The 14,206-nt window shown below is 38.0% G+C and overlaps 1 protein-coding gene and 1 pseudogene across 2 annotated transcripts in view; both read right to left on the bottom strand.

Moving 5' to 3' along the window:
• Nucleotides 1–233: 233 nt before the first annotated feature.
• Nucleotides 234–1,273, bottom strand: LOC144617034 (rRNA-processing protein FCF1 homolog pseudogene; annotated as a pseudogene).
• A 94-nt stretch (nt 1,274–1,367) lies between these two features.
• TM2D1 (TM2 domain containing 1) overlaps nt 1,368–14,206 on the bottom strand; it is a 50,619-nt gene continuing 37,780 nt past the window's right edge. Inside the window, exons 6-7 of one of the 2 annotated variants that reach the window (XM_078451848.2) lie at nt 6,103–6,232; nt 1,368–3,646 (exon numbers count right to left, since the gene is read on the bottom strand). In XM_078451848.2, the coding sequence (XP_078307974.2) occupies nt 6,122–6,232 (111 nt within the window). In that variant the 3' untranslated portion in view covers nt 1,368–3,646; nt 6,103–6,121. Of the gene's footprint in view, nt 4,139–6,102; nt 6,233–14,206 lie in introns of both variants that reach the window. The other variant, XM_078451847.2, reaches the window with a different exon arrangement.

Here is a 14,206-nt window from a genome sequence, read left to right as displayed (position 1 = left end):
TTAAGAATTAGAAGGAGGGCTGGGGCACCTGGGTGGCTCAGGCTGTTATGCGTCGGACTTTGGCTCAGGTCATCATCTCACAGTTGTGGGTCCGAGCCCTGCATTGGGCTCTGGGCTGACAGCTCAGAGCCTGGAGCCTGCTTTGGATTCTGTGTTTCCCCCTTCTCTGCTCTGCCCTCATTCATGCTCTGTCTCTCAAAAATAGGTAAAAGTTAAAAAAAAAAAAAAATTTTTTAAAGAATTAGAAGGAGGGGCTCCATATTTATCTGGTTAGACATGTACATGATGGGAAACCCAGGGATCTTCCAGATCCTTCCTTTAAGATACTGGTCAACTGTGGCCACAATGTAACAGTTGCTGAGTTACTCTCTGTACTAAGCAGTCATCTGCATAGGTTCCTTTGTGGGTGCATGATAATCATTCAAATCTTGGATCCTTAGCAATCCTTACTTCTGCCCCAATTTCTCAGTTTCGGCCATTACACAGTCAGTTATACAAGGGATCCGCCTGGCATATAGACAACAGTCCATCATTGACTGTACTAAGTTGAGTTTGGCTTTAATGGAAAAGTTGATAAAGTTGGTATCGACCATGACAATGGAAAAGGGGGCTCAGCTGTGTTTTAAGACTAAGCAGGAAGGATGTTGGGGGGCTTCTCTTTCCTTGAGTGCACTGGGATCTCTCTTTTCTTGCTTTGTATGTTTTAATCTGTCCTTCTCTTTAAGGCTCTGATCTCTGCATTTGTTTCATAGTCACATACTTTTTTACATTCTTTTGCTTCCCCATTTCACGCCACCCTATTGTTTCTTCTGGAATCACCCCCTACTTACTCCTTCTTAAAATGCCTCTGTCTTGAAGCTTTCTGGAGGGCGTTAGATAACTCAGTCAACTATTCAATATCCCATTCCCCAATACTCATGACCACATCCCTTCTCCAGCAGCCATCCTGTTCTCAAACAGTTGCTCTTCTACAGCCCCTTGGGGATGGGAGGGACAGAATTTAGTACCAAGGAGCAGTGGCCTGACTGCAGAGCAGGGGTAGTTTTACAAGTCCCTGCAGTATCTGATCTACAGTTAATCTGCACCAGGACAACTGAGAGTTGACTATGGTTTTGTTTGAACTTGGCTCTGGGCTGTTTGACCTCATTCTTTCAGTTAATCCAGTTAACCCTGGTTAACTAGGACTAATATGGGTATCTAGAACTTTAATGTATGAGCACTTTTTGACTAAGAATGGCAATTCTACAGAAAAAGAATCATAAACATGTATTGCTCATTTATTGTAATAACTTCAATACCAAAGAATACATAAAGGAATTACATAAATTATGACTTGGAGACATGGAGTACTCTGCAGCCATTAAAAATGGTGTTGTAAAAGAATATTTATTGAAATAGAAAAATCTTTACAATGTGAAGAAGCAGGCTACAAAACAGTATGGGTACTATATCATTTTTGTGAAGAAAATGTACATACGTGCATGGAAAAACTACTAGGACATACATAAAAACACTAACATTGTTGTCTTTGAGCTATGGAATGAGCTTTTTTCTTTGCACTTGTTGGTGTTTCCCAGAATTTCTGCATTAGGTTTGTATTAATTTTGTAAACAGAAAAAAGCAAAATAGATGCTGAGTTAATGGGAGAAAAGGAGAAGGTGTCAGAACCCCGAGGAACATCTACAGTTAAGAAGTTTGAATCAGGAAGAGGAACCAACATCTTAGACTTGTACTTTTTAAGAACTAATTTTTCTTCTTGCTAGTCCTTGCTATTAGATCTGTTGTAGTTTCCTAGTTGCTTATCAGTATAATATACTTAACTTAGCCTTAAGCATCTAGGTTAAAATAAGGAGAAAAGACATGCATTTTTTTGTAAAGCAAAACAAAAACAAAACACACCCACAAACCGGTATTTCTTATAGTCCTAGAAATCCCATGAACAGATGCTAGCCATACACATAGCACAATCTTTGAAGTCTTAAAAAGATCTTTTATTCTAATATACTGTAGGTAAGAAATCCTCCTGGGTAAAGAGGTACTTCTGGAAACTGTATTAATTCTTTCAGGCTAAAGCAGTACCATTTGTAAATATTTCTATAGAAACACTAACTGTTTATGTAGCATTGAAAGAATCCATTCCATTCCATCCTAGAGGGTTTAGGAGTAACCCAAGGAATGATTGAGTTAATTCATTTCTCACAATTTTGGCCACTGCTCTAAAAGTAGGGTTATATAAAACATCTCCTACAGAGGCCTTAACATACAATTTGTACTCAGAGACACTACTAACAAATAGCCATAATAAAATGTGCTCCATGAAAGCAAAACAAAACAAAAACTGAAATTACATGTATTAAATGTATTCACATAAAAAATAAATAATAAGACACAGAAAAACCATTTGTTACAGAAGTACATATTTTAGGCAACAGGGAATTAAGCAAAGTGGAAAAGCTGAGGTGTTCTTGTCATATAAATTTAGGAAATTATAAAGAAAATAAAGTCTACAGGCTTAAGAATGCACTGTGAAGAGACTTTATTTCTAGATTTTACCTACAACCCTTTTGGAGTATAGCTTATTTGAATAAACACTTTGAGAAGCACCTGCTTTGAAACAGACTTTCCCCCTGGCCAAGTTAATAACTGGAACAATTATGCAAGAATCAAGAGGACTTTTTCAAGCTTCGATTGCAGGGATTTCTCATACCGTACACGGCTAGAGAAACGTAGACTTCAAATCTGGACTTAGGTGATTCTGAGGTTAAACTTCAAAGCACTGTCTGCAAACAAAAGGAACTAGGAAATACTAGAAACTGGGCATCTACCAGCTAGCTTAACTGCAGCCCAAAATACTATCGCTTGTGAAAACAGATCCCAGGGGAGCGTAAACTCCTTAAGGGAGGGGATGTTTGTTCATGTTTTTGTTCACTGCTGCATCCTAGCATCTAGAACAGTACCTCCCATGTAGTAGACACTCAGTATTTCAATGAAGGAATCAAAGGGCCCATTCCTTGTGTGTATGAGGAATCAATCCAAATTCACTTCACATATCAATACTTAATAATCACCCGCCAACTGCAGAAACTGTTGCTGAGTGACTAACATGTTAGGAAGCCAACTGTACTAGACTGTCTACTTTTGAGTAATATGAGTGATAAAAAAAAATTATGGTGTTACTCTTGGGGAGCCCGGACGCAAGTAATTGTGAAGCCGTTATGCCTGTTACTAAAAAAACCTCGGCGGTATTATGAGCACATAACATTTCGTGTATTTCCATCTTCCCAAAACCCTTGTAAGCATGGTAAGAAGAGGCCGTGCCAGCGTTCAGGTGCCGCTTCCTTCCCTTCAGACACTGGTGCACCACGTCCGGCACTTGTGCCGGCATCTGCCTGGCAGTGTTAACAGATGGAAGACATTAATCATCTGTTTGGTGTTCCCACCTTGTCTATCCAGCTTCAAATATAACTGCACTGAGCTAGACGAGTCAGCAGCTGGTCTTCCAAAAGCTAGTGCATCACTCCCAAAGCAAAAAGGAAAAAGTTCACACTTCAGAGGCCTGAATCAGTGCCAGAAGTATCCGCGTTGCCTCAAGGTTTCAGACTCCCCAGTGATCTTTCGCTCCCTGGATACGGAGGCAGAGACAGATCTGAAAGCCGCAGAAAAACAGGTGGGTTCTCATACATGACCGCAGCCCCAGGCAATATAGTAATGGGATTTGTTCACACTACGGATTAGCTGTTTTGAAGGATCAAAATTTAGAAGACAGCTACATTCAACATTTAAGGTTTCCTTGACAATAAAGAGCTAAAAAATGTGAATAGGCCATATTTTTATTTTTCAGAAGCAAAAATGACAAGTGGCAACCTGCCATTAGGAAAGACTTTAAGGAATATCGGGGTAATAAGCTATTTATCTCATAGAGACAGTAGCCAGAGAAAGACTCTATTATCATACAGCTCTCAAAGAAAGTCCAATTAAATAAATCTCAGAATAATATGCTTTTAAGTAAAACAACAAAACAAAATATCAACAATAATACAAAGTTATATAGAATGCATAAAGTGATGTGTGAAGAGAAAGGAAAATCTGGAAACCCACATACTGAGAGTGCTCTGTTAAAATCAAGGAAGCCCAAATCCTAAAACAGAAAAAAGAAATGCATTAAAACACAGTATTTTAAGAGTCCAGTGAGGTTACCGTAGATGCACATTTTAACGTTTCATTTACTCAGGACATTTTTTTCTTTCTCTTGGAACATTGCCATATTTACTGTAGGAGATCATGTGAATGGCAGTGCAGAGATCTGCCTTCTCAATGAGCCCTTCAAGTTTTAAATATCAAATCGGAGTCTGGAATCCCAATTAAAAGTTGATCTAATAGGCCACAGAGAATGAAACTGCTTTCTAAATTGCAGTTGCTTAATTTCACCATGTTGAAAACAATCTGTATACTTTGAAAGAGACACAACAATTTACAGGATGAAAATAGGGCTATGTGAAACCACACAACCCTTCCCATAGAGCAGGAATAACAATTTCCAAAATGAAGATGCATATTGCAAAATGACAGAGTTGGTGGGGCTGAGGTGGGGTGGGCAGTGCACAGCAACCAGTGGAAGGCACAGAAGAACTGATTCGAGAGGCAGTTCTGTACTGATTAGTTGTATCTTAGTCTCGACGTCCCCAGGGCTCAACTTATTCCCTGGCAAGAAGAGACAGATGGATCTCTGAGCTTCATTTCAATATTGAACCTAAAGACTCTTTATAGGAAAAGATTTGAAAAACTTTTTGGACGGTTGAACAAATTCCTCACATCCTGACAGGGTCTGGCACTGTTCAACCCTCATGACACTAACTATAAAGCATATCTCATAATATTACTGTGAGAAGAGAAAAAAAAATCTACCTTAGTGGCAAAAATTATACTACATATCCTATTTATACACTGCAGCATAGAAAATAAATGTCTGTTCCTTTCCTGGCCTCTAGAAGCACTCTCTGAGATAGAATCAACTGAAAACCCTAGGGCTATGGCTGTGGCCAGAACACCTGGCCTGTGTTTCTCTCTCTGAAAGCTGCTAGGTGGTTCAATGTGAACTGTCACCTAACAAGTACCCTGCACCCTACATGTTATACAGAACTTCACCACTGCAGAGGAGATAGTGCTAGAGAATCATTTTTCTACCAAAACCCTGAGAACAGCCTGACATTCTTGGAAGATTATTTATTAGAATAGACTAAGGTACAGCCCTGGAAATAAAAACCTTGGAGTAGCAGAGTTCTAGAGAATCAGAGAATTGAGCCAGGAAGACTGATGATATCTCTGACTTATCCAGGTATATTACCTATTTTTTTTTTAATTTTTTAAAATGTTTATTTATTTTTGAAGGAGACAGAGAGTGTGAGCAGCGGGGAGGGGCAAAGAGAGGGAGACACAGAATCCGAAGCAGGGTCTAGGCTGTGAGTTGTCAGCACAGAGTCCAACATGGGGCTCAAACTCACGAGCCGTGAGATCATGACCTGGGCCAAAGTTGGATGCTTAACCGACTGAGTCACCCAGGGGCCACGGTGTATTACCTCATTAAAGCTAAGGCCAATTAATAATTCTCATGTTCTCATGGGCAGGGCCAAACTTTAGGTTAGAATAAGTACTTATTCAGGGTTGAGTCTCAATTAACCTTCAGGTTTAGGGAAGAAGAAAGAGGTTTAAAGATCATAGTGACCCCAGGAAAGCAGGACAGAAGCAAAGACATGCTGTACTGAAATGTCTACAACACATGCTTTCTCCAGAACTGTCCTATAATACTATGAAATATCTTTTTGCTTTGAAGTTATCTTTTTGTTGTGAACTCTGTCTTCTAGCCATAATGTCTGCAAAGCAAGAGGGACTGAATCAGGAACTGCAGGAACAATGAGTGTACATAAAAAAGCTTTACAAAAGACTAGAGATGTTTCAGGCAAATGGAGACCTGTGTTTCCACATAAGCAAAATGAGAGGTTTATAACATTAGATGGTCTCCTTAAATTTCCTACGGTTCGCAAATTTTCATAATTTTATACAGGTGATATACTATAATAAAGATTATATATGCATATTACTTACTGTTTCTTTTAAAAAATACTTATGGATATAGCTGTGTTTTTCTAAACGTCTCGTTCGTAATACTCAGTCTTGTAAGTCTGGTTCCATAATAATCTATAATGTAACTACTTCCATCTGAAGGTCCAACAATCTAGAAGAGAAAATTTTCAAAATTACCACTTTACGAAAGATAGGTTCACAATAATTTGTGTTTACTTTTCTTGGTTCTTACTAAATTATTTCAGTAGCACCAAAATACGCTTAAACTAACTTAAGCAAATACAGCAACTCAGTGGCTCATGCAGCTGGAAAGGATACTGGAGAAGCTCACAGGATCACAAGGCCTCAAGGACTGAAATTCGGGGCCCCCAGAGGCCCTTGGTTTGACCTCCCTGCCGTTTTGCAACCCTTGCCTTCATTCTGCAGAGGCATTCCCGCTTGGTTGCCAGTGGCTCCAGATTTACATCTTCGAAGCTCAGCAGCTCCCAATAGAAAGAAAGTAAAATCTTCAGAGTTTATATACCAATTCCAGGGAAGGACTTTGATCTGTTTGTTTTTTATGCCTATTGCTGGACAAATTACTATAGTCAAGGGAATAGGATTAATATGATTGTCTAGGCCAGGCTCCCTGTAAGAGGTGAGGGAATGTGACTGACAATCCTTCCAGAAACCACATGGAATGGAAGAGAGAGAAAAAAACACATGCTCATTACAGTCATCTTATCCACTTAATCACATTTCTGACAACCCAGTTGACAGGATCTCTACAAATTATCCTTCAAGGTGGCAATCTGCGAACAGTGGCCTTAGGAATACACAAAGACTTACCAAGGTAGTTACCCAGATGGTTTTAAGGGAATCAATTTTGAGATCCTTAATTCCCATACTCTTTGTAAAAGTGACCCAACTGATACCAAGCTATGGTGGAGATGTCGTGCTGGCTCCCCACTCCCTCCCCTCTCCCCGAGGTCCTCTCTCTAACGTGAAAACATTAAACCACACCTGCTATCAGAGCACACCTGAATCTTATGATGGTACATTGCCTCTGATGTACCAAACAAAGAGATCACGCACAATGATGGACTTCAGGAAACCTTTAATCAAGAGTCAAAAACAAAAAATCAAGAGTCCAAACATATGCTCTGCCTCATCTTGTTCAAAAGATGTATTCCCAATAACATTTTACTTTTTTTGCTTATAATTTGCTAAGGGGTGCCTTGTTGGCTCAGTCTGTTGAGCGTCCGACTCTTGATTTCAGCTCCGGTCATGATCCCAGAGTCACGGGATTGAGGCCTGTGTGGGGCTCCACACTGAGTATGGAGACTACTTGAGATTCTCTCTCTCTCCCTCTGCCCTCTGCCCCACTTGCAAGCATGTATGCACACTCTTTCTCTTAAAATAATAATTTGCTTAGATTTAGAATATGTTTATGCTGTTTTGATAGTATATCAACAATTATAATGACAACAATCCAGTAATTACAGAAAATTTTTAAATCTTTTAATTTTAATGAATAATGAAAATCATGATCATGAAAATGATCAGAAGATTTTTCAAACATAAAAATATATTACATTAGGATAAAATTCTCTGGGAGAATGGAACCAGAAGTAAAAACTCAAGGAGAGGGGTGCCTGGATGGTTAAATTGGTTAAGCGTCCAATGTTGTCCTAGGTAGTGATCTCACGGTTCATGAGTTTAAGTCTCGCGTGGGGCTCTCTGATGTCAGAGCACACCCCACTTCAGATCCTCTGTCTCCCTCTCTCTGCCCTTCCCCCAATCAGGCGAGCAGGCACACACACTCTCTCTCAAAAAATAAACATTTTTTTTTTTTTTTAATTCAAGGAGAGGGGCACCTGGGTGGCTCAGTTGGTGAAGCATCTGACTTCAGCCCAGGTCAGGATCTCGTGGTTTGGGAGTTCAAGCCCTGTGTTGGGCTCTGTGCTGACAGCTCAGAGCCTAAAGCCTGCTTCAGATTCTGTGACTCATTCTCTCTGCCCCTCCCCAACTTACGCTCTATCTCTCTCTCTCAACAACAAATAAATATTTTAAAAATTTGTTTAAATAAAAATTTAAAAAATTCTGGGAGATAAAGAAACTAAAAATTATAATGGTTAGCGAAGGGTTCGTTCGTGTCTTTTTTTAAATGAATGATATTTAAAATTCTATGGTATTTATATTCTGTTGGATATATTTTAAAATTGATGTAACAGTTTTACTTAAATATGTCAATATTTGGAAACCAGAAATTACATCCTTTGCAACTATTTAAACTTATGATGTAAAACTTAAATGTCAACTTAAAAACGTGTGGAGGGTAGGGATTAAAGAAAAAAAAAAAAAAAATATATATATATATATATATATATTTCAGGGGTTATACAACCAGAATTTGAAGAACACTGCTGGAGAGCATGCTTCGTTTTTATAGTAAGTTTGGCTTTTAAAACTATTCGACAAGTACTGAATTGCTACAACACCCAGGCACTGTGGTAGGCATTCTACACACAACCGTGAATAAGATAGAATCTCTGCCAACAAAGAGCTTACACTAGTGAACTATAAATGTTAATACTCCTATAACATTTATAAAGAACTTATGTACTAAATACCATGCTAGGTGCTGTCATGCATTTTGACTTATTTTCCAAAGATGAAATTCATTTGGCTTGACATTTATGAATGTTATTTAAGAGTTTAATTAAGCCTTTTCAGTGGCCCAGGTCCCAGAAGAAACTACTTTGAGCATTAAACTAAGAAAGAGAATGGTGACTAGGAGTTACAACATGGTTTGAGACTGTGTGAGGGGAACAAAGAAAAAGGAAAGCCCAGCCTGTAGAAATAAACCACAAGGCCAAAAACTACCTGATTTGGAATATGTGCATAGATTGGAACCAGGCCTTTTATCCCATTCTTTTTCTTCCTTTGCCATCTCCCCTAACAACATTTATCCCTGTTGAAAAAAAATATTCAAAGCTGGAAATAAGGAAAATATATGATTAAGTGACCTATTGATAACATGCATCTAATAAGCCTACCTGAGGCTCCCTTACTTCTCTTAGGACCCAGATGTTTTACAATCTTGTAAAGTTAGCAGTTAACATGTAGACAAATAATAATGTTTTCAGTTTTGTTTCCTCTGTTCTATAGAGAAGATAGCCCCCAAAGATACCATTTATTACCTTCTAATACATGATTCAACTTTGCAACTAACTTAGTCATCTTATCACAGCATTTCTCTCCACTCAAACTATGTTAATTCAGCTCCTCCACATCTAGTTCTAGCGAGGTAATTCCGGTCCTCCTTCCAGAGACTGGTTCAGCCTGGGCGTGGAATCTAATTCTAGCCAACCACCTATGACGCAAGTTCATTGTTGGTATAGCCACCCTTAAGAAGATATGTGTGAGAGGAAACAATTTTTTGTCTATCTCTGAAAGTCACTGTACAACAAAGTGATGCTAGCCAAAGGACCTGAACATGAAAAAAAAAAAAAAAAAAAAAAGAAGAAGGAAGGAGAGAGGGAGAAATAGGAGGGAAGAAAGGAAAGAGAAAGGGGACAGTCTTTTATTACATCCTTTAACTCTAAATCTTCGGGCGCCTGAATGGCTCAGCCAGTTGAATGTCTGACTTTGGCTGAGGTCGTGATCTCAGGGTTCATGAGTTCAAGCCCCGCATCAGGCTCTCTGCTGTCAGCACAGAGCCCACTTCAGATCCTCTCTCCTCCTCCTCTCTCTCTCAAAAATAAATCTTTTTTAAAAATTAATAAATCTTAAAACTACCTTATCTCTAGATTCTTGGTATATCATATAGTAAACTATAGTACTGAAACAAATTTAAATTGAGGTTCTGTTACTTATAGTCAAAAACACTTGTTTTGGGGCGCCTGGGTGGCTGGTCGGTTGAGCGTCCGACTTCGGCTCAGGTCATGATCTCACGGTCTGTGGGTTCGAGCCCCGCGTCGGGCTCTGTGCTGACAGCTCAGAGCCTGGAGCCTGTTTCAGATTCTGTGTGTCTCCCTCTCTCTGTGACCCTCCCCGTTCATGCTCTGTCTCTCTCTGTCTCAAAAATAAATAAACGTTAAAAAAAAAATTTAAAAACACTTGTTTTCAGTGCCTCCTACATGCTACCACCAGATCACCAAAGCACAGCACTTTCTCTGCTAAAACAATTGGAAGAGCTGCCCCAAAGACAACCAAATTAAGTCACTATGGGAAAGCACTAGATGAAAGGAAAATGTAAAGAGAAAGCAGTCAATAACTAGCTGTAGGATGAATCTTCTCTGGATCTCAGTTTTTCATATCCATATGAAAAGGAACAGAATAAGTTGATCTATACGGTACTTTACAATTTCTACATCTTGTATGACCTTGCAATTTAAATATAAACACATGTATAAGGTGTTGTTAATATACTCTTCTATGAACTATCCCATCAAAGAAGAAATTGTTCATCTGATTTAATTTTTAAGAAAACTATCTGCTGTAAAATTTTTAATTATTCAAATCCATATTCCCTCATCAAAATCAAAAATTAAATCTGTTTTTAAGCATCTTATATACACTTATGTACAATATATGTGCCAATTATAAATTCCTTTATAATGAGTATATTACTGAGTTGTTAATTATAAAATCACAAGTCTAAAAATATCCCATACTGGGAACTTTTTTACTCAGCTAAATAGGCCTATGTCCATTTGTTCATTGACAACACAGTATAAAACCTAAAATTATAAGTCTGTTTCTCTGCTAAGAAATAGCCTGAAACCAGGGCACCTGGGTGGCTCAGTCAGTTGAGTGTCTGACTTCGGTTCAGGTCATGATCTTGCCGTTCATGAGTTTGAGCCCCATGACGGGCCTGCTTTGGATTCTGTGTCTCCCTCTCTCTCTGCCTCTCCCCTGCTGGTGCTCTCTCTCAAAAAATAAGTAAACATTAAAAAAATAAAATAAAAAAAAATAGCCTGAGGCCAAATTCTATACCATGATGTATTTCCATTTGATAAGCTGGGGCAGATTTCTGAAATCTATGGGTCCAATTAATGGAGGGTGCTACAAATCTTCATCTTCTAAGAAGGGAAACAGGAGGTCCACTACACTGTGGGAAGCTGTTTTGTACAATGGGCATCAACGTCTCTTGCGTGAGAAGCCTTAAAACCACAAGAAAGCCATGTCAAATACCTCTATATTAGATTTCTGGGGCTACTATAACAAGTTACCACAATCTTTAGTGGATTAAAACAATAGAAATTCACTCTCCCACAGATCTAAGGCCAGAAACCTAAAATCAAGGTATCTCCAACAGCCCCACGCCCTACAGAGACTCTAAGGGGAGAATCCTTTCTAAGCCTCTTCTAGCTTTTGAGAGCAATCAGCATTGCTAGGCATTCTGTGGCTTTTGGCCATATCACTCCAATCTCTGCCTGTGTCTTTACAATGCCTTCTTTTCTGTGTCTGTCTTTTCCCCTTCTGTCTCCTATAAGGACACTTGTCTTTGGATTTAAGGCCTACCTAGATAATACAGGATGATCTCTTCATATCAAGATCCTTAACTTAATCACATCTGCAAAGACTCTGTTCCCAAATAAGGTAATCCTCCCAGGTTCCAGGGACTTAACATGGGTATCTTTTGTCCTACCACACCCTACTTCTGTGAAAATGGTGGAGGTTTGAAGGAATTGAGTGGAATTTAATTTCTTCTTTAATTTGTTTCTGATTGTCTTCACCATGAGATTTTATTTGCAGCTTAAGTGCAAAAAAATCTTGAATTGTTTACTTAAAAGGATAGGCTTTTCTATAGATGCAAAGTCTATAGCAAAAAAATAAATCAGGAAACCTAGAAATACATATTAAAGTTAAGAATGTTAAGTGGTCACCAAATTCCCTGCCTTTTTTTGTTCTTTATCTTCTAATCTCCATTCTAATTCTAATTCCTGCTCATACACCTAACCACACAAAAAATGAACATACACTTAATTTGGTATATGAGCTGGATACATGTTTATTTTTAAAAAAAAAACATGTTCTTTGAATATGCTTTTTTAATTTATTCAGATAATATTGTTGTGGATCTTGTTCAGTTTTAAACTATTTTCATAGTATGCTATAATTTTAAGACATTTCCATATGGCATACGCACATCTAGGTAAGTGCTTATAATTGCTGCCTAGCATGAGAATGCATCCATTCTCTTATCAGTGTTTACATCTAGGTTCATTCCAACTTCCTGCTCCCACAAACAGGCTACAACAGACATCTCTGCTCATGTCCCCTTGTGGAAGCAATACAAATTTTTTAGAGTAATTGCCCAGAAGTATTTTTTTACATATTATTCAGGTGATTCTGTGAATCACCTATTAGTTTACTGTACTCATTTAACTATTAGGATCTCTATCTTATTAACTTGCAGAAATTATTTGTATATTCCACATATCAATTCCTATTGCTAGTATCCTTTTATTTAGTCTATTAAGTGTTAACTTGGTCTATGTCCATGACATTCTTTTTAAAACAGAATGTCTTAATTTTAAGGTAATCATATTCAATAATTTTTCCCTTATGATTTATGTTTTGAGGATCTTGTTTAAAAAAATTTAACCAATCTAAGGTCATGAAGATATTCTCCTCAATTAGCTTTTTTTAAAAAAACATTTATTTATTTTTGAGAGAGAAAGAGAGAGAGAGAGAGAGAGAGAGAGAGAGAGTGTGTGTGTGTGTGTGTGTGTGAGCCGAGAAGGGGCAGAGAGAGGGAGACACAGAATCTGAAGCAGGATCCAGGCTCTGAGCTGTCAGCACAGAGCCTGATGTGGGGCTCAAACCCACAAACCGTGAGATCATGACCTGAGCCGAAGTCTGGTGCTCAACTGACTGAGCCACCCAGGTGCCCCATCTCCTCAATTAGCTTTAATGTAAAAGTTCCTCTTCTCCTAGGTATACATCCAAAAGAACTGCACAGGGGCTTAAATAGATACTTGCAAACAAATATTCATAGCAAAAATTATTCACAATAGCCCAAACGTGGAAACAACCCAAGTATCCATCAACAGATGAATGGATAAACAAAATGTAGTATATACATACAATGGAATGTTCTTTAGCTATAACAGGGAATGAAGTTCTAATACATGCCATATTATCAATGAACCTTGAGAACATTATTTAAAGTAAACTAAGTCAGACATAAAAGGACAAAAATATGATTCTACTTATATGCAATATCTAGAATAGTCAAATTCATACAGGCAGAAAGTAGATTGGAGGTTACCAGGGGTTGGGAGAGTGGGAAATGGGGAGTTATTCCTTAATGGGTACAGAGTTTCCATTTCAGGTGGTGAAAAATTTTGGAAATAGACTGTGGTGACAGTTGTACAACATTCTGAATGTAGTTAATGCCACCAAACTGTGTAAGTTAAAAAAGGTTAAAATGGCAAATTTTATATTATATATGGATTTATTTTTTACCAGATCAAAAAAGAGCTTACTTCATTTGAACTTTATTAATGTTATAGTTTTGTTTGTAAACTTTTGATTTTGTTAGTGGAAAATGTATTTTGTTTGACTATATTTAAGTAACATTCGAATAAAAACAAATTAATTCAAGAAAAAAATGTGGTTACCTGTAAGTACTCCAATATCTGAACTTCAGCAATAGCAATCTATGCCCTTGCATATAATGGCTTTGCATTGTCAACAAAGTCATACTGGCTTAGGTAACTCAAATTATTTTACAAATTTAAACGTTATGCAGAAACTAAAAAGGGAAAGGAAAAAACTAAGAACACTTTATACAACTCTATCAATGCACCATTTTTCTATATAATGCACTTAGGAGTTTCTCCATATTAAGAATGCAAGTTCAATACTGGCAAGATCAAATCATCTCCTAAAGACCTACTAACCTGGTGAAAAGTAAAATGACCCCACTGTCCGCAATTACAGGATCATGATGCAATATGTATCCATCCTAGTTCTCCCCCAAAAAATACATGTATATTCTTTTAAAAGTCAAATTACATTTCTGTGTCCATAGCTGACTTCTGCGTGTGGTTAATTTTAATATGAGGCTATTAAAACTCTGATTAGTCACATTTAAGCACCAGGGCACCTGGGTGGCTCAGTCAGTTATGCT

This window comes from Panthera onca, chromosome C1 (assembly GCF_046562875.1).
Source record: "Panthera onca isolate mPanOnc1 chromosome C1, mPanOnc1 haplotype 2, whole genome shotgun sequence".
Lineage (NCBI taxonomy): Eukaryota > Metazoa > Chordata > Mammalia > Carnivora > Felidae > Panthera > Panthera onca.
This window is presented reverse-complemented; position numbering and strand designations above follow the sequence as displayed.